Consider the following 21548-nt stretch of genomic DNA (forward strand, 5'->3'; position numbering starts at 1 on the left):
GGAAATGAGAAAATAACGAAAAAAAAAAAAACTTGGTATTAGAAAGTTCTAAGAGTGCACTTTATGACGACCACTTATGTTTTTATAATGCAGTAAATGTTTCACTGAAACCAAGTCTTGTTTTCAGAACTTCCTTCTATCATGACTAACCCTAAACTCAGTATTCTCCCATATACATTTTTCATATCAACTGCATACTGCAAAATGTCTCAGAAAACTTGAACCAGGACAGTTTCATATGACCTTGCAATATTTACATTCACAAAATTAAAATATGAAATGGTAAACATACAAACCACGAATTGATATCATTTCAACTTCTCTTCCATGCCAGAGTTGATTGTATAACTGGATACAATCAAATCGTTAGCATGCTTTAGCTTATTCCAGATTCAGGCTGCAGAAAACTCACATAAACCAAACGATCCTCTTCCCAGCACCCTAAGAAAATTTTGACTCCTCTGCCAATTGACTCCCATCATACTATCATCTAAAACTTAAGTACAAAATATTTACTGGGTTCCATCCCTTCAATCCTGAAAGCCTTATCTAGCAGCTGTATATGGGTGCTTCAATCTCTCACTTTCGTTTGCAGTGTTGTCTGCATCTAAGGGGGCTTTGATGTATAATGATGTCTTAAATATATCTTTCTGTATTGATTTAAACTTCAGCCTGAGAAGCAATGAGTTTGTCATTACACCTATAGAACTCAAACCCATCAGTGCACCAGCAATTGAAGGTGATAACATTGTTCCGGTCACGGGCAGTAATGTTCCAGCTGCTATTGGTATTCCAACCTGTAAAGCCAGAAAAGAGAGCACCACACTGTGAGTGTAAGAGATTACATTACGCGTAAAGGGGCACAACAAGGACAGGAACTGCATTAGTCAGATCTGTGTTTTGGGAGAGGACCTCGTGATTTTGCACACGATTTCATTAAGAGAATAAGAGAGCATAGACATCTAGGTTAGGAAGTTGATCTGACATTAGCATCAGATAATGCTGTTCCTGATGTTCTCTCAGATAAGCACCAGAATCACAAACTGGTGGAAGAAGTTAGTTGTCTAATAACCCCGGACTTCGTCCATGATTTGCCAAAACCTAAATAATGAAACATTTCTCTGAAGATATTAAATTGCAGAATGGCGAAAAACTTACAATATTGTATGCAAAGGCCCACCAAAGGTTTTGCTTCACAGTCCTCATGGTAAGTCTACTCAGCTCCAGTGCGTCAAGTAACTGTGCATGGAGAAGTTTGTCAGGAGTGGGCACACACAAACATGGGCACAAATATACAATTTTTCAAATCTCAGCAGGCACACATAAACACATGTACAAATATACAATTTATGAGATCCCCTTCAAATGCACATTGAGCTGACTGCCTCGACCAACTGTAGTTATCACTTGGAATGATCAGACTGGCATTTTGATTTGCAAATCATGATTGCTATTCAATTGACCTTCTGTATTACAACTTCTTCCTGTCGCTCTTTTTTATATTTTTTCTCTTTGATAATTCTATCCATCAGATTACTACATGTACTTGTTCAATCAGTCAGGATCTTCATTTTTAATAAGCCAAAGGAGAGTGTCCAACCAGCAGACCAAATAGACAAAACAACTTGTGAATATTGAGAAGCATAGGCACATCTGGCAGTGAGAACAATTCAAGAAATATAAGCATGAGAACCATTCCCACTAACTTGATTTTCAACGTTTTACCCACTTGTCTTCTATTTCTATTTTAGTAGAAAAGTTATCAGCTTCAGGTTTAAAACTTCTCGATCTTTGCAGTTCCTCGTGTGAATTTAAATTTCTTTCATAAATATTAGTCATTACCATTTAGCACTGACAACTTACTACAAAATGTTCATAAATCATAGAGATTCATCTCAAACCTCAAGTAGAGATTTCTCAACTTCGTTAAAGTATATCAAAGCCATAGGCAGAAAGAAGACACTGAGAAACTGAAATGGTGATTCAAGCTTAGGCATAATATTCCAACACGATAAATAAGTGAAATTTTAGTTATGGGCGTATGACATATAAACTGGTATAAGGTTATAGAAATCAGCACCACCAGTGTAGAAACTAGAAAAGGGTCTTCATACAGAGTAATTGGAACCAGAACCTGACATAGGACTGAAGCAAATATGTGCTTTGCTCAAGCATTCTCCTCAACAATATTCATTACAGTCAAAGTGAACTCATCCCTCAACTGGATTTGATGCAAAACTGGAAAGGCTTCATTTTTGTACTTGCTCCAGTTGTCACTGAGAGCTCCTATCAGGTAGAAGAAAACCCATCCAAAGTCCAGATATTTGTGACCTAGGGCCCCAAAATCTTATTCCCACATTGTAGAGAAGTCTTTTCTTGCAAAAGATAGAGATTTTCACTCCTAGCTTATACATGCTATTGGGGTCTGTAACCCACAGCGAGACAAGCAAACAATGCATTCCTTAAATGGCATAAGTAATTTTTTTACCCTAAAATCATATATTAGACAATGATCCGGAATTTAATTTCTAGGCTTAATTACACTTAGACACCCTCCGAAAGTGCAAAATTACACTTTCCCATAAAGAAATTTTAAAATTACACTTGCACCCCTTTGAAAATTCACCATTTACACCTCTCCCCCTTCCATTAAGGTTTTGGAAGGAAAATGCTGACGGAAAAAAAACAAAAAAAAACATAAAATTTCAATTTTACCCCTCTTTCAACATTCTCCTGTAATAATATTTTTATCCTTATAAGGGGATAATTGTAGCATATATATAAAGTTAAAAAGGTAAATTGTAATAAAATATTACTCCCAAATTATAATCATTGTATAGAAAGTAGAAATATATGAATGAAAAAATTAGTCATCTATTGGAGCATTTTTACTTCTTGTATATGGAGGAGGTTAACATCTTTGTTGCATCTATTTCTTGAAATATCTTTGTTCAAGTGCTTCATCTAGTGCTTCAATAAGTATTCACCTCACCCATATATAGGAAATTAAAAAAATGACTAGTTTTTTCATTATGAACGTCTACTTTTTGTCCAATGGCGATAATTTGGAAATAATATTTTATTACATTTACACCATTTTGAATTTATATATATTACATTTACCCCTTATAAGTACAAAAAATAATACAAGAATGTTAAATGAGGGTAAAACTGAAAATTTATGTAACTTTTTGATGGCATCAGGGGTTGGTGTAACGAAGAAATTCTGGAAGGGGTGTAAATGTAATTTTGAAACTTTTTCTTGAGAAAAAATGTAATTTCACATTTTGAGAGAGGGTGCAAGTGTAATTAAATAATTTCTATATAACAAATTTAGACAAAATATGAGATTGAGGTGAGATCAACAAGTTCTTACCTGGGACAACCTGTTCTGCATTAGGACAATCGAAGAGACCTCACTAGCAGCCCCCACACCTCCACCAATGGCAACTCCTACATGCGATGAAGCAAGGGCAGCTGCATCATTTATTCCATCACCAACCATAGCTACGATGTGTTGATTCTCCTGAAGTCTGCTTACAAACTTCTTCTTTTCATCAGGTTTGACTCCATACAGCACCTGTAATCCACCATTAAGTTTATGCAATCATTTAATTCTTGCAGTTCTGCTTATAAACCGGGGACAATGTAAAACTAGAAAGCAGCAAATGTAGAACATTATGAAATATATTTTGGTTTATATACCTATAGACATATTATAGAAAGATACATGATGTAAAGGGAAATAATGTTTATAAATCTTTAGTGGCAGATCCCGATATAAAGGAATAAATATACCATCCATATGTTCAGATTTTAGTTTCCCGAACTTTTTATTCATATCCCCAATCTTTGGGAATATGTTTCCTTTCCTTAATTTAAGATTATTTTACCAACTGAAAAGACATTATTCCTGGCAATTACATTCGCAAAAAGAAATCTCATTCCCTGTTAAACAAACATGTCCTTAAGGAAATAATCAACTTCCTGCTAGCATGGATCTGCAATTCCATCAAGGACAGGTTTAACGAGATTTGCTGAGAGAAGTTTCATATAGCAACCAGTTATAGAAAAGTATATCTCGCCTTCGATAGAGGAAAAGAAAATCATTTTTCAAGTAAATGAGATAACTCAATAGGCACCAATTTTCCACATCTCGAAGTATAAAGGGCATATATTAGTACACAACCATGCATTCAAGTATTGGATAGTTTGATATTTGTGAAAGCCAATCTCCGGAAAAATTTAGGTTTTGTTGCTTAGCATGCAACAAGATTTTCTCATCCATTTGGAGAAACTATATCTCAGAGGAATTTCATTCAACGAGAAATGCTGAGCCATGAATAAGACATCAAAAAATTGTTCAAATCAACATAGGAGTCTGGGTGCAACTAACAAGTATGTTTCATATAAATGATCTCACCCTTTCCTTTGGAATACCGACAACAGATGCGACATATTCAGCCGCACTTCTTTTGTCGCCTGAAAGCAAATAAGTGTTGATTCCTTGGCAAGTCAACCATTCAATGACATGCCTGGCATCTTCTCTGATCTGATCCTCAACATAAATTACTCCAGCAAGAACACCATCTACTCCAACATACACAACTGATTGATTTTTGAACTCCTCAACTTCTTGGAAGGGACTGTCACCAACTACTCCATGCCTACATTGGCTCAAAACTCAGTGTTTAAACTTTGAGAATAGGATGAAAAACAGAACCTTTCAGTTCTCTATTTCCTCAGATTCTTTCTCATGCAATGATTCTCAGATTCAGGTGGAAAGATGAAAACAAATACCCAAGAACACAAGTGCATTTTCACACAGTTATAGATAGGCTAAATCTCATCCTTGGTCCCACATCTCTATTTTTTATTCCCATTTGGTCTCCATTTTCCAAATGCACCGCAATTCACTCATCTCCCATATATATATATATATATATATCACATTAAAGTTTGTAATGGAGTGGCACCTATGGTCAAAAGCAATGTTTCATGTAGTTTGTCATGGAGATCCCTCAGCAATATTGGATATTCTAGAATAGTATTCATACCTCTGAACCCACTCCAGTGTACCAACAGCTACCTTCTTCTCATCAATAGTTGCAACTGCACCAGACCCAGGTTCCTCGGTAAATGTTCCTTCCGCTACCTACAAGCACAATCCTCAAGATTTGGTTGGTGAGCTGAGAAAATTATAAGACCGACATCATACAGAGAAGTTATAAAAAAAATTCATTAATTATGTGGAGGTTGAGTTGTAGAAATATCAGAAGAAACTCCCCTTAAGGGTGTACTCAACTTCACCTAGCAAGCAGGAATCTAAAACCGACCTGAAAAACAAGTCATGAGGTACACCTCTCTATTGATGAACCAAGTTCTCTAATTGTTTGTGCCCCAAACGGGTAACTCAAATATAACATCTATTATGTTCCAAAAATAAAGCAACCAAAATATGTAATATCTCGATATCTCAATAAGAAATAGACAGGAAAAAAATTTATAAGGGTGCATTTGGATTGATGGATTTGGAGAAAAGACTTCAAATTACTTCATTTGAAAAGAATTTGAAATGCATCAATATTCGACAAAACATAGTTTAAAATCAGAATCGAAGGATTCCTTCAAATTTAGAATTATCCAAACTATTTCAAAGAATTTGCTATTAAGGATTTGGAATCCATAATGTCATATCCTTCCATACAAATGAAACCTATCCGTTAGATGCAACTCTGAAGCACGAAGCTGCCACATCATTATTTTGTTAAAGTTATTATAAACTTTGGAATAGCAGTAAAAGAGTCATATTGCATTCATTGTTTTCACACAAAATGTAGAAAATATAAAAATGACATTAAAAAAAAACAACATAACACTAATTCGGCATTCAACAAATACATAATACAAATAATATTTACCCTAATCGGTCAATACCTCAGCACCTGATATATAAAATATCAAAACTTCATATTGCTGATTTTACCAAGTAATCTGCCTAGGAATACCACCAAAAGAAAATTAATACCTTCACATTCGGACAGAGCAAAGTCTTCGCAGCCTCCACGATTGCTTTTCCAATTGGATGAATTGTACTTGATTCTACTCCAGCTGCTAACTTCAAAACTTCAACTTCAGACCATTTATGAGTTGAAGTCGGATCTAGCCTGCATGAACTAGGCCCATTATCATTTTGAAGGCAGTAACCTTTTGCAGTAACTATAATAGAAATATCTGAAAGGAGAAAGCTGAGAGACAAAAAGACACTTCAAGCAATGAAATCCAATGCTCCATGAAATAGTTAGAACGACATGTTGTATGAAAACCTAAAAAACAAAAGGAAAGAAATATCATAATACATTTATTTCAGATGCTAAGCATTTATATAATCCACAGAGTGAACTGTTGGAATTAGTCTAAGCAGGTGAAATGATAAAGCAAGGATGAGTCAGCTATGTCGCCACCCTGCAATTCTTTTGGAGATATGATTATTTTCACATTTTATGAATATCATGTACATAGAAATGCAGTTACCAAGAAAGAATTCCTTAGTCCAAACCAGAGGAACGCAAATGCTCATTCTTCCGTAATTTGTATCTTAAAATCCAAAAATGAACGCGTTCCAGATTCCATAATCTTTATCATTTACCATATAAGCACCAAAAGTGCAAGAAATCCTTCACTGTACTTGACATTCATGGTGCTGTATACAAACTAAACTAAAGAAACCAAGGAGGACCTGCCATTCACAATGCAACAGCATGTGCTATCTTGTCTGTGTGCTTCTCCTGCACAGCAGGCAAGCACTAACGTAAGTATACTTCCTTTCCCTGTGTCTCCAATTAAGAGGTTCAAGTTAGCAGCTTGTCCTGAGGCCACTACGAAAGAGCTATTTTTCTTGGTCACTCGTCCTGCTAGATCTGTTCGGTAACATGAAATCATTGGCCCGGCGTTGAGCTTGATAACAAGGACTAACAAAAAAATACCCTTGCAGGAATATGTCAAGCTCATGACATCGCGCCGGACCATGGATCTCATGTATCAGGATAGATCAACAGTTCATAATCATCAATTTTGCGACATTCCAAACAGTTTTCTGAAAATGAACTATTCCACATAATATCTGAAGTTTCCTGTTCCTTCTTCAACTTTTGCATTTTTCCTAAGTCCATCTCCAAATAAAATGTGGCGTTCCTTTGATTGTTCTTTTTTCAGGCACCAACCTCGGACCACTCACAGTTTTCCATCACAAATTACAAAGTAGATGTATTTATCAAAATATTCTACCTCTTGCATACTTCTGAAAGTAACGCCGAACAAGTTACTGACCTCCATAGAAGTACATTATCCTCCATATACATCACTCTTAAGACCAATCTGGTCTTCTAAAGTCTATTTTCTTGCTTCTAAAATCACATAAAGACTTTTAAGCAGCATAAAAATGTTGAAGAGCTTAAATTGAGATAATATTCTTTTACTATATCTAAGACAGATTTCTAATATTGAGGATCCATGTGAATCACTACAAACCAAATTGAGATTGACTCTCTCTTTATTTCAAGCTCAGGTCAGCTAAATATTAGGTTGATTGTAAATAACAACAACATTGCCCAAACAATGGTTGACCAGTATAATATCAAAATCAAATTGCAAAATTCTGTACTCAACTCTGATTTTGTATCTGCTTGGTGGCCTTGTGTCACTACTTTTGTCACAGTAGGTTTACCAATAGTTAATGTCCCAGTTTTGTCAAACACAATTGTGTTAACTGTGGAAAATCTTTCCAAGATACTTCCACCACGCAAAAGCAGTCCTCTTGTAGCACCAAGTGAAGTTCCAACCTAAATTTGTTAGTAAATAGTTAACTGGCTGTACAACAAAGTTAAGTTTGCACATGAACCATATAAGCATTTAGAGGAATAAAATCTCATGTACAAAATATTACCAGCACTGCTGTAGGTGTTGCTAGTCCAAGTGCACAAGGACATGCTACAACCTGCACTTGACAAAGAGAGATAAGTCACTCAGTAAGTTTAATAATTGAGTTGACTTATGATCTAAGAAAGCTGATTAGAAACAGATGGAGAATACAGTCCCTACAGGAAAAGGAAAATTTAGGTTCCAGTAAATATGAAGTACACATCAAGTTTTATTAGTTGGTTTTACCTATCTATATCTTGTTGTTTCAGGAACCTTACCAGAGAAAGGTCTAAAGGCAGATAATTTTTTAAAAGTGGTGCCAAGGTCTAAGACAAACGCACGAATAGCATATAGTACCAGAACACTACAGGAAAGTTGCAATGCCAATGACATGGAACTCCCTTGGTGAAGAGCAGCTGGGAGAATTCGTGAACTAAAAAGATTCCAGAACATAAATGTGGCAGCAGAAAGCGCCATTACTCCATATGTAAAGTGTCCAGCAACCTAGATGGAAAAAAAGAAAAGCAATGTTAATAGACTGGGCTTTACCTCCCAGCAAAAGTGCATATTTTACTGCAGACATGATTATGAGATAGGAGAAGAAGTGTATAGCCAAAGTAAAAACAATCTGCTTGGAGAATGGAATGATGGATGAGTCGCATTATTTGAAGGACCACTGTTTCTTCCACCCATACCTATCACAGGCTATCTCTATAGCAAACAACTTAGACCAGTATCTCCTCATTACCGCATTGGATGTGTTTCTATGTTGACCTTATCATGAAAAATCGTATCTACATGAGGGGTAAAGCTGTATAATCATTAACAATATTGCTAATTTTATGTTTCATTTGAGAACCAAGTGAAGAGGATTTTTTTTCCCCAGATGAAGACCACCCATAAGTTCAGCAAAATTACTTTGTTGAATGATCACCTCATTAAAAGTTTAAGTTGTTAGATAGGAAAATCATGTAATGTTAACAATTTTCCTAGTATGCAGGTGGTAAACAGGAATATTATGTAATATTTAATATATGTGACACACTTCGTCATGTACAAGCAGCTCATATCCCCCCCCCCCCCTTTGTGATGCCTTGCACATTAAACTTTTTTCCCATAAATGTGTTGCGATGAGATCGAACTCATGCTTTCTTGTCTGGCCCAATCCTAGTACCATGTTGAATAACCACATCATCTAAAAGTTTAAATTGTTTGAGAAGAGAATCATTTAGTATTTAATATCTCTAAGATCGTTAAACAATCTTTTAACATAAATAAAGTTCATATAGTAATGTGAGATACAGATACCATAATCAAGGATAGAAAGGAAAAGTTACAAGTGACTGACCTTGTCAGCCAACCGTTGTACGGGTGCTTCTCTAGTCTGTGCCTCTTCAACCAGACGGACAATGTCCCCAATTGCGGTCTCACCACCTGGTCTCCGCACCTCAACATTAATTCTTCCATTTAAGTTTATGCTTCCAGCTGCAACTTCAGCCTAGTACAGAAATGCAACGTAAGAGACAGGATAATATGAACAAAAGGAACATTTGTAATATAGTTTCTTTACTGCAATATTACTACCTCCCAACAAATTCGAAGATGACAACAGTGACTAAGATGGTCAGCCTCTTCCCTGTCCCTAGGTCCTAACCATGGGAGTGAAAAAAAGAAAATGGATGGATATAAAACTTGCATCCTTTTCTCAAAAAAATTCAAACTTTTGAAAGTTCGGCATGTGGAGAAGTTTGTCTAAGAGAGATGGCGGAGGGTAGTCCATATGTTAGAACTTTCTCACCAGTGGATGAAAATGCTGCCTTGACATCAAGGAAAATCAGGATCATGACAAATTTCTGTTGCCTGAACTCAAATAAACATCTATTCGCACCCACTTTTATTGCTCAAATATTTTCTTTGACCACACAAGAAAAGTAAGATTTCCTTCTCATTTCTACTGTCTTTCCCTTCCACCCAGCATTCTTTCATGACAAGCCTTAGTCACACTGGCTACCCGTTTAACACTTTGTTCAATTACTGCAGCACAAACACAAACCACAAAGGAAAATGTATGGCAGTATCATTACCCCAGGTAATTTAGTAACAGGAAGAGGCTCCCCTGTAAAACTTGACTCATCAACACTGCTTCTGCCTGCTGTGACAATTCCATCAGCTGGAATACGATCCTACAGGCATGATAACAATATCTGAAAAATCAATGTTGCCACGTATGTAAATGTACATGCCCTTGTTTCCTGATTAAGTTAGAATTACAGTAAGCAGCACAGACCAACATGATCATTTTTGTTTCAATAGAAGTATGATAACCTAGAGAAAGAGTCCTCAAATGCAAAACAAAATCTAGAATTTTTCATGAGCTTCACAAAGAATTAGGGGGAAGATAGAAGGTTGTTACGAAGATAGTATGTGATGCTTACACCAGGCAGTACAATGATTTGGTCTCCCACAGAAAGACTATTAGAAGGCACTTCAACAGTTGAGCTCGACTCTTCTGCATCACCACTAATCAGAAGACGAGCTTTAGATGGCAAAATACTGAGGAGGCCAGTCATGTCACTGGTTGCTCTTATCTTGGCCCTCTGTTCAAGATTCCTCCCAAGTAAGACAAATGCTATCAACATAACTGGTTCTTCAAAGAACGTTTTCCATCCCTATTTGAACAGAAACTTGAGTTAATAGAATACAGCTCTGAAAACCTCAACCATGCATATACATGCCTCTGATGTAGAGGCATAAGCATAGAATAGCATAATACTTACGCAGAAATCACAGAAGACTAGGTCTTAGACGAAAAATATTTTAACAATCTTCGAAATTGCTAAAAGATACATTAACAGAACAACAAATGAGATTAACTGGAAAAAGAGCATGATAAGAAGAGCTTCTGTGATGGAAAAAGACAATCACCAAATAAACAATCTATTTATGTCACTTTTGGAGACACCTTGGGGAAAAAGATCAAGTAGTTACACAGCCCATCATACCAAGTCCAAATTCCTAAAGATGAGATTATGAATAAAAAGAAAACTTCAAATTTTGAATGAATCACAAGAAAAAGTTGACCTATTTACTAATTTTATTTCAGCATTCTGATTTCCGAATTTTATAGTCTAAGGTGGTAGAGAGTCCTTCATCAGCAAAAAAAAATAAGCATGATGTCAGACTCTGCATGAAATGGGCTGTTTCTTTTGAAGTATGCATTACTGCAGAACTTGCACATTCATATTAATATCTAGCCCTGCATAAAATCTACCACTTCATGAAGGTAACATTTAAGTAGATTAAAGATTTCAAGCATTCAATATGCAAGGCAAATCATATAATTCCTTATTTCCAACAGAAAGTGCCAAGATTTTTCAACTGGATTGAAGATCATTATCTATTTAAAAAGATATACAAGATTGAATGGGTTTTTAGCCATTTGATCTAATATTGTGCTCGCAATACATTGTTTCTAGAACCTCTTTCCTTTATATATCAGGTAGTACAAAATAAACGAATCATTGACATTGATTAGCACAGTAGTACAGCAGTATCTTGTACAGATATATAACCATCCCTGGTACTTGTAAACCATTGCATGCTTCATATACAATTACAGATTGCTTGCAACAAAATTTCTTTATGTTTAACCACTCATGAGTGCAGGAGGTTTAGTTAACATACCAGTTTTGGAATGAAGGCTGCCAAGGAACTGACAGCAAAAGATGATAAGGCCCCAAGACCAACTAGTGTATTCATATTCGGAGCCCCTCTAAGAAGACTTCTCAGACCATCCATAATGAGCTGGCGGCCAGGGCCAAGCAATGTAAAGAGAGACAAACACATGTGGAATCCTGTGGAGTGCAATGCATGAATCCATGCTGCCTTGGCTCCAAACAAATGAGAGATATGGCCAACAATGCACACAGCACAGAGAGCCCAAGAAACAACAAGTCCACGACCTGTTAACAGGGAGTTTTGAATCACATACATGCCATCATGTTGGCCTTAAATGTCTGAGCAACAAATGACGCGAGCACATGTAATCAAACTCCAAATAGTTAACTTGCCAGAACTGACTAATGGAAAATCCGTTAAGTTTCAGAGATACAGTTAACTTGGTAAAGTCACTATCACTAGTTACTGATGTTATTTATATACACATCGGAATTGACTTCAAGAAATTGATATTTTAATGTTTTCTTTCCAAATTACAAGGAAAAAGATTCATTTAGAGCATAGACATTGTTGGAATTTTTTAAGTATGCATCTGTATGATTGACACTATGCGAAAGCATAAATTTTAGAGTTCACAAACACAATATTATTGCAACTATTTTCACTACATCTCTTTCTCTCTCTTCCTACTTATTATCAATTCCATCTTTCTCACAACAGCTGTGTAAATAATGGAAAGGCACAAAAGTCTACCACTTTCTTTAAGCAGCTTGTGCTTCTCATTTATTTTCTTCTCAAATGTCTCATAGAAGTTCACCCTTCTTAAATCTGCAAACAAAGAGGACTTTGGTATTAGTATACAAACACAACATAAAAAGGAACCAATATACCTGAAATCTTTGATGCCATGCATTTCCCAGCGCAATATAATCGTTAACTCTGTCTAATATTGCAATGGCTTCCATATTTTAGTCAGATAGATGGACTTAATCGTGAGAAAATTGCAAAAATCAGTCATGTCTGTCTGACAGTGGCAGATACCTCTCTGCCATAGAAAAGAGAGAATCGCATTGATGAAGTTTAATTTTCCCTGGATTGACCATTTAACTACTTATTTCAGTTCCTTTCCATCCTCCAACATAGAAAGGCCAAGTAAAGGACTAAGCAGCTGAAAACAATAATACATCAATATTGGAATTTTATTCATACGAATTTCAAATGGGCAAAACCAAGATTTTGCAATTAATGCGTTTTCATGGGAAAGAACTTCTCCTTAATTCTGAGGTAAAGTAAACGAGCAACTTTGTAGTCATGCTTGCCTCTTTGAGTCTTCACCCCCAAGCCACCAGAGAATTAGTTTATTGCAGCTATTGAAGATGGCACAAGTAGAAGAGTTGGATGACTTTTATTCTTATTTTTGATAGACAAACTAATATCCATGCAAATGCTCAAAAATAGGTGCTGGATCTCCAGATGACAGGAGAAACAGGTCTAATCCCTCACAGTGCAAGTGAAGATCACATTTAAAGGATATGTAATGTACTAGATTATATGGCTATAGAATTAATAAATTCTCATAAAACTTTCCAACAAATGAACAAGGGATTAAATCTACCAACTAGAAAGTTTTTTGTCAAGCCATGAGTGATTTTTGGCTAAAAGATCAGCATAGACATAAAAACCAGAAATTTTTTCATGAGAAGCAGGCAAACAATTGAACAGGCATCTGATCTGAGACCAGGCCATCAGAAATTAGTATATCTTGGTTCCCGTTCCACATAACGGTGAAATATTAGTGGCTACAAGCTCTGTATTGATAATTGATTTGTGAATAGACCACCAATAGTTTGCTACACATTTCGGCAAAGAAGCTGGCAGGTTTTTCAGACACAAAAGATTGAGGCTATCTTGACTATGCAAAGGCTCCTAAAAACTTAGCCACAAATGAAACCGAACAGTAGTAGCAACTAACAAACAAAGAAAAATAATATGAATTTCTTTCGGATACAAAAGCTAAAATGTGAACAGTTACCAACCAAGAAGAAATATTAGTTTCTCTCTGGCCATAGTATACATTTGCTAAGATTTACAATTATACACTTTTTTGCCAGTTGGATATTAACAGACACTTTTAAATTCAAAGATAATTACAAGCCAAAGGTTAATAGTCTTTGAGTAAATCTATAAATTAAATATAGTGAGAGAAGCGAATCCCGGTAGATGGTCCCATCCCTCATGGAGCATAATCTTTCCCTTCTTCATTAGGTTGCTCTTTCTCTCTCAATATTTCCAATAATAATTCATCCTGTAACATTATAACATTGCATAACTGCATTCTCTGTCTGCCCCCCCCCCCCCCCCCCGTAACCTGAACTCAAACATTTCAAATAAGTGGTACGATAGAAGAATTCCATACTTATAGTATCGTGGACTTGATCAACGATATGAGTTAGTAGGTTTCTCATACCCAATACGCTTGTACTTGGACTCCAAAATTTATGGGAATCAGCTGGGATATAGAACAATTCCAACTTTATCTATGACAGAAATGATCCACAACACGATGTGAGTTAGCATGCCAATGAGAGGCGCAGCGCGCAAAATATATTGGCTGAAATGCATTATCAGCACCTAAGATTGTTAAAACATTATCCTAAACCTTCTTACCCTGAAAAAATGCTATATTTTATCTATACTGTTAAACCAACCATCAATGCTGATGATTGCAAAAAAGAAACTGATGAAATTGTGTATTTGAGTTTTGTCTAAACCTCTAACGCTGCATCCCTACACAGTTTGGCATATGTTGAATTTGAATTTTCACAATTTCACATTTCAGACCAACCAAATGAAGGAATATACATAATTTTGTTACAAGAAACAAACATTTGCTCCATAATAGAATTAAAGCAATATAAATTTGACCCGCAGGATAAAATTAAACCAAAAGGTCCAATTTATACTTTTCTATTACATTTCCACCATGGTCCACATCACAGTTTTGTCTTGGGAAACAAACATTTGCCTCCATTATGGATTAAAGCAACACAAGTTTGAGCTTAAGTGAATTAGGTCAAAGTATAATTTCTACGACATTCCAACATTGTCCACATCCAAGGGCCAATACTTCAGTTAACTCATTTTCACAATTATGAGTAGACACAATAGTATGCCTAAAGCAAACCTCTAATCCCACTCATTCAAAATCAATTATGCCAGCTTTTCGAAGAGTATTATACCAGTGTAAAGATGATAACCCGGATCTCCTAAGCAACAAACAAGAAGCAAAACATTATGCTACAAGTTTTCTAGTAGATGTATGATATAGATATACATATATATAAGTGTTAACATTCTGGTTCAACCAGATGGAAAAATTCTGCAATATATCTCTATGAACATGTGATCAGCAGATCTCAGCAATCCAAATTGTATATTGCTGGGAGATGAGAAAGATCTGAAAGTAGGCATGTATTATTAAGACTGAGATACAGCTAAAAAATTTGACATTTGTACATGAAGTAGGAATAGCATACCATGAGCAGAAAATGAATTCAGACTTCCTTAGTCATAAAGATAGCAATATAACTCTGAGAAACAAATATAACATCTGTACTTTATTATGGCTGTTATTATAAAACCACATTGGTTTTGGCCGAATACAAAACTCAACTCTGCTTTAGGTTTTACAACACAAACAGATACACACACCAAAGGAAAATTGAAGTTTCACCTAGGTAAATGTTATGCATAAGCTAAGACAGCCAGTGTATACCCTAACAGTCTGATCTTACAATGATAATACATTAATCCTTTGCGAGAAAGGAAGTCAATGTCAACTAATATTTAGGAACAACTTTTGTGATAGCAAATCTGTCTGCCTGCCTTCAACAAATCCACCTTTAGTAGCTGGAGACACACCTATTGATGGGAAAACTATGTCGTTAGAATATCTTGGGACTGATTGTTTTGGTTCAATAAAGAGGGTCAAAGTGGACTAGGAAGATACTATGGAATATGGATAGAACTGGGACATACCATGAAGGAGAATGGTTGTTGTTACAAGAATCCATTGCATCCTATGATTGAATATCCCCATCAATAGCTCCCTGGTCTGCCAATTTCCCATGAAGTTATACATAAGTTATATGAGGCCAAACGGATGAGGTAGCTTTCTGTCTGACTCAAAAATTAGAGGACAGTCTCAATGGGCTAGTAATAAATGCTGCGCCATGTTTCCATAGTTAAGCAAAGAATAAAATAAGAACTCTGACATAGATGGATGCTATAATTATCTTCTCTGTACAATGCTAAAGATGGCAATCACAGAATAAAAAGGACAAGAATACGAGAAAAAGTTTCATTTGGAGATCTGTAGCCTATGCCGGGACATTCAGAATCAACAAAACCAAGATATACAACTTCAACCACATCCATTTCTATGAAAATTTCAATACTCACAGCCTTTATGTAAACCGTATTAGTTCTAATCCCCAAGACCCCAACCCCAACATCCCTACCCTTCACATCCAATGCTCGCCAGGCGTGCCATGGCGCACCTAGCTGAAGGGTAGGGCTTTTATTAGGGAAAAAAATGAATAAAAAGAACTTTAATCTGCTCCAGTTTCTCTCCAGTAGTAATGTTTTTCTTCCTCCTCTTAGCTAATGTCTTCTTTGTTACTTGTTTCCTTCTTCTCTTCTTTGTTTCTTTCTTCTTCTTCCTCCTGGATGCTACTGACTTCTCTATTCTCTTCTTTCTCACTCCTTTCTACTTTTCTTTTCTAGGAGGGGTTACTATTCCACCTCCACAGCTCTTATTTGTTCTTTTTTTTTTACTTTTTTCCCTTGAAACTTATGTCATAACTCAATTTTCTTGCTATAATATATAATAATTTGCTAAAGGTATAAATTTATGATTTTTCTTGCTATAATTCTGATTATAATTTGTTTTCTTCCTGGAATTGTTTGGCTAAGAAATTAACAACATAATCTTGAACCTGTTGATTTTGGTAAAAAAATTCAAGTTTGCTTCTTTTAGCAATAAAAAGAAAAAGGCTTCTTTGAAGAAGGATAACAGCATTCTTAATCTTCAAGGAGCTGGGCATTACCAAAAAATTATCAATAGTTTATCACCCTTCTTACAATGAAGCTAGAAGAACTGGGACATCAAAGCATGGGATGCAAGGATTCTTGTAATTCTCGACCATTCAAAAACAGACTTACACTTTACAGTGCACATGGATGTTCATCAACAGATACTGAAAAAGAAACCAGCATGAGTTGCTTTGGCACTACTTTCTTAAGAAATCCTAGCCCCTAAACCCAGGGGAGCAAAACTTATTTTCCTTTCAGGATAAGACAGCACATATGAAAGGGCTGGTCCATAAAAAACCTGGTTCATTCAGGTATATTCAAACAAAAATAACAGCATTTAACCTCGCTAAAAGTTCTCCAGTTACATAATCAGTTAATCAATGAACATAACATGGCTATCGTCAGAATGAAGGACAATTGCATGATCATAAGCAGCAGAAGAATTGACAAATAAACGAAATTCCCACAAATAGAAATTAGATTAAAGACCTCTAAGATTAGATTTGAAGCCGCAACTAGTCAAATGCTTCGCAAGAGCCTCCCCGATATCCTTTTTCCAGTTTGGTGCAACCTTGGCTTCAGATACAGGCCATACAATTGCTGTCTCAGTTGTGAGATTTACACTGGCTGAAGAAACCTGTGGCTGTTCATAATTTTAACAGTATAATGCATTAATTATATTCTTCTGAGTCAAGAATCTCTAAGCCAATTTTGTTCGAAGAATCATGTCAAAAGTTTGTCTATGAATTACACTTCCATCAAACACGACATCCATCAAATGACTCCGCATAAAATACTTTGATCAAACAAATCAACACCAAATTTTAAAATCAATATCAGTTATGCAAACATCTTAACAACTTCATTTCGAATAAATTTGCAACTAGTTTAATAGGGTTGTGGCATAAATTAGTTGCCTTAACTAGTATTGACAAATGGGGATATAAGGATGTTAGGCAGCAGATCATCATACAAAGACCAGCTTCATGACAAGCCATGTATGCAGATCAGCTTACCCACCCCCACCAAGCTTATGTTCATTTCTGCTTCAGAATGAGCTTCTTCCTCTTTTCTACTCTAGGTTTTCTCATGGTTTCCTTTTTGTCCTCATGAGTTCAAATTAACGAATACCAGAAGGTTACAACCTTAAATCCACACATCTCGAGTTCTCTTCAGATTGTTAAAAGGTTTCGACAAGAATAAACTTTTTGTAGCATAAATCGATCATGCAAAAGCAATTAACATCCAACGATCTTTAAAACGCCAATCATTTGTCTTCTTGAAATTTCAGATAATGAAGAAGCACCAACATGACTTTTAAATTAATAAATAGAAGAAAGCCACTAAGAAGAAGACATGTAGAGAGAAATATAAAAACTCTATGAACAATAACAAGACATATGAAATGAAACATAGATGCATCTTGAATTAAAAGCACTTACTTGACTTTCTAAAATTCTCTTCACACTTGCTGCGCATCCCCCACATGTCATCCCCTGCAACATCGTAGAAGTTAAATTTCTAAAAAGGGAATATATAAACTTTTGAAAGTATAATCAAACAGAAGATCAGGGTAAGAAGAGCTCAGCTTATATATATGACCTACAACATTGTACTTAAACAAAATCATTTTTCAGGTCAACCACTGAACAATAATACACAATCTTCCGGATGATCATTGTCGAAAATATAAGCCAGTGAAAGTTCTGCAATGCAAAAGTACTGAAGAATCTACACAAGTAAAGTGCCCACTCCAAAGCCAAAAGTAAGTCAAAAATTTTAAAAAAAAAAAAAAAGATTTAAAAAAAAAAAACAATCTTTTAGGGGGTGAAAAGAAAATATTTGTTTAAAAAAATAGTTTTCAAGAGTTTGTTCACATTGGAAATCAGAGAGTAAAAAGAAAAAAACAGTAAGAAATAAACTTCAGTGAAGTACTTACTCCAACATCAAGAATAATAACATCAGAGCTTAAAGCCGGGTTGTCCGCAGCACCGGGAGCCACGGCGGCCGGCTTAGCATCGCCACCCTCCGCCGAACCATCTCCACCGCCGCCTCCACCAGCACCCCCATCAATGCCACCAAACCCTCCGCCGCCGGCCGCAAACGACGCCGCAGATCTCGCAGCAAACCGCAATCGGTCCCGGCGCTGGCACAGGGAACCCGGCCCCGTCCGGCTCAACTCGCCGAATCGGCGGAGCTGGGCATGAGCGAGCCGAGTGGGGTGAGAGGTGGATAATCGGCGGTGGAGGTATAGAATGAGAGGGGCGGAATGGGAACTGAGAGACTTGGAGAAGGAGAAAATCGACATTGTAGAAGCACCAGCAGAGAGCAATGTTGACTCCATCTCCGTTTTCTTCTCGCTTTCTTGCTCTCTCTGTAACTATATGTGCGTGTGTGCCTTTTGATTCGGAGAGGAGAGAGCAAGTAATGAATCAAAAACGTTAGTTGAGAGAGTGGGATTCTTTCCGTCTACTAATTAATTCACGCTTTGATCCTTTTCTCTTCTAGCTTTCCCTTCCCTTCCCTTTTTTGACAGAGTGAAGCACGTGCACGTTATCCATTTCCAAGAAACACGTTTTATAAATTAATGCTTGTAAGGATTAATGCCGGGATGGAAAATTTATAATTTATTTAAACAACGATTTAGTTACATAATTACACTTTTTTATATTTAAAATTATAATCATTCATCCAATAAACAATATTCCACACATATAATATAATTTGAACACATAACTTATAAAATTATGAGATCTCAATTCCACCCACCAACTAAATTAGATCTTATATAATTACAATTATCAACTTCAAATAATACATCGGTTTATAATTATTAAAACAAATTATAATGTTTTCAAGAAAAGAAAGAAATAAATCTCCACAAAATGATTTAATTTGAAGGTCAAAAAGAAAAGACTTGGGTAGCTTGAGCTACGACCATGATTTTTTTAATTTATTTTTAGAGAGCATAAAAGATGACAAACTTCAACGTTTTAATATTAAATAGTAATACACTGTAATCAATATGATATAATTATGATTTTGTATTCAACACAAGATCAGGAAAAGTCAAGTTGCTTTCTTGAATAAATATTAAATAGCCTTGTACCAAAAAATGCCCACGTGAAAACAATTAATTACACCTTTGCCTTACCTACCCTATCATACATACCACTCCACACAGTGGTAGGTGAGCTCAAGAACTAACACTCTTTTATAGATAGATAGATGTATAGTATAATTAATTGAAGGGATTTTATTAATTGTGGGCACACACCAAAATGTTAGATTAGGCAAGCCTTGTATTTTTTTAATTATCATGACTTAATAATTGGCTGTTGCTTAAATATTTTAGTCTATTTCAAATATGATTAATATTTATTTAAGATGAACTCGATTTAAATACGTTGAGATCTGATGCAATTCAAAATTTCGATCCAAAAAATCGTATAATTCTATTAGTTTATATATAATTCAAGAAAAGAGTAACGATGAAAAATTTAATTTGTCCATAATTAAAATATAAGAAAGAAACTACATCCGGCCCCATCACGATAACCCAACATACTTAACGATTGATTGTTATGACAAATATTTTTTGCTGGTGATGAATACAATTAAGTTTTGATTTTTCTTTTTTTTTGGGAATTCATGAAAATGTAAAGAATGAAACATGATTTTGTGGTGGTCAGTGATATAGGTGAAAGGTATTAATAGTATTGAATGTGTTGTGTTGAGGTTCAGACCCCACCCGCTTGTGGACCGAAATAGACTTTTCCAAGCTCGCTGAAGTCGATTTACACGCTAAGGGCGGCAGATATTTTATTTGTGGGCAATCTTTCACATATCTACTTTCCGAGTATATAGTTTGTTTATTTTTATTTGAATTTATCAATTAAATTGATATATTATTTATGTTTATGTAATTGTCATTTCTGTATAAGATAAAAGATATATATATATTTTGCACACTAATATGGAATGACTATAAAGTGTAATTGAATTTTTGCACAAATATCTTAGACTCATTATTTATGCAATAGAGCAATGGTTGATGAGGCTTTATTTAAGTGGTAAGTTTTAGGTTGTGAATTTAAGTTTTATGAATATGGTTATATATTTATCTTTTTAATGGATTTTTGTAACTTGATTTCTTTTGAATGTATTTATATTTGACTTAACAACTTACGAGTACCTTTTATTTGGATGAATATTTAGTTATATAATTCAAAACAGATATGATTTATTTAAAAATTAACCAAGTGCATAATATATCTATGCAGTGAAGAGATATATAATCACCCTCATGCCTTAGTCTAATTGGACAGCCATAGGTTGAAGGAGAGTAGCGGTTGGGAAAATTATTTATAAAATGTAAAAAAAAAATGTTACTTTTTTTAATAATTTTCCCGGAGTTGTTTGGTGTAGCAAAAAGGGAAAAGGGGAGGTATTTTGAATACCTCTTATGATGTTTTGAAGATGGTGACTAGTACCACTTGAACACTGGACCTCAACTTTGAGCAACTTGTGCATTTCCATTTGGTCCAACTACGAAAGTGGTAGTGAATTCGCCAATTCAATTTCTTTGTGTGGTGTTGTTTTGTTTTGTGTTAGGGCATCAAATATATGGTGATTTATATAACCCCTTGTGTTTAGCTGAAATCGCGTAAAGGCCCCCATGTGAGGAAAGAATAGCACGAGTTCCCCTGCCTAATTGAAAATCTTGCTCATACTCCACATCCGTATGTATGGGAGAGCATTTCAATCTTTTAATTTAACTGGGTGGTATACGAACATCATCCCGCTATTACATGGGGTTAAATGCATCTTTGTTTTACCGCCTTAGGGTTGAGGGT

The 21548-nt window shown here is 35.5% G+C and overlaps 1 protein-coding gene across 1 annotated transcript; it reads right to left on the minus strand.

Moving 5' to 3' along the window:
* Positions 1-163: 163 nt before the first annotated feature.
* Positions 164-19230, minus strand: PAA1 (P-type ATP-ase 1). Its single transcript, XM_011089582.3, has 17 exons — positions 18632-19230; positions 18135-18188; positions 17182-17335; positions 12352-12426; positions 11605-11882; positions 10356-10589; positions 10005-10103; positions 9269-9418; positions 8278-8424; positions 7946-7996; positions 7669-7841; positions 6029-6167; positions 5058-5155; positions 4424-4667; positions 3377-3580; positions 1159-1239; positions 164-797 (listed from the first exon to the last, which is right to left on the minus strand). Exons 1-17 carry the CDS (start codon positions 19034-19036, stop codon positions 546-548), a joined length of 2838 nt encoding a protein of 945 aa, XP_011087884.1. The 5' UTR covers positions 19037-19230; the 3' UTR covers positions 164-545.
* Positions 19231-21548: the final 2318 nt, after the last annotated feature.

The sequence above is a fragment of the Sesamum indicum genome, linkage group LG8 (genome assembly GCF_026168435.1).
Source record: "Sesamum indicum cultivar Baizhima isolate 11 linkage group LG8, ASM2616843v1, whole genome shotgun sequence".
NCBI classification, from domain to species: Eukaryota; Viridiplantae; Streptophyta; class Magnoliopsida; order Lamiales; family Pedaliaceae; genus Sesamum; species Sesamum indicum.

What these genes read in the sequence shown, in the direction of transcription:
- PAA1 (XM_011089582.3), bottom strand. Translation starts at nt 19,036, where the DNA reads ATGGAGTCAACATTGCTCTCTGCTGGTGCTTCTACAATGTCGATTTTC. An exon ending in CTTCAAATCTAATCTTAGAG is followed by an intron (nt 12,427 to 17,181) that starts GTCTTTAATCTA and finishes CTTTGTTTGCAG; the next exon opens with ATTTAAGAAGGGTGAACTTC. An exon ending in CAAGCAGATACAAAATCAGA is followed by an intron (nt 6,168 to 7,668) that starts GTTGAGTACAGA and finishes TAGTTCATGCAG; the next exon opens with GCTAGATCCGACTTCAACTC.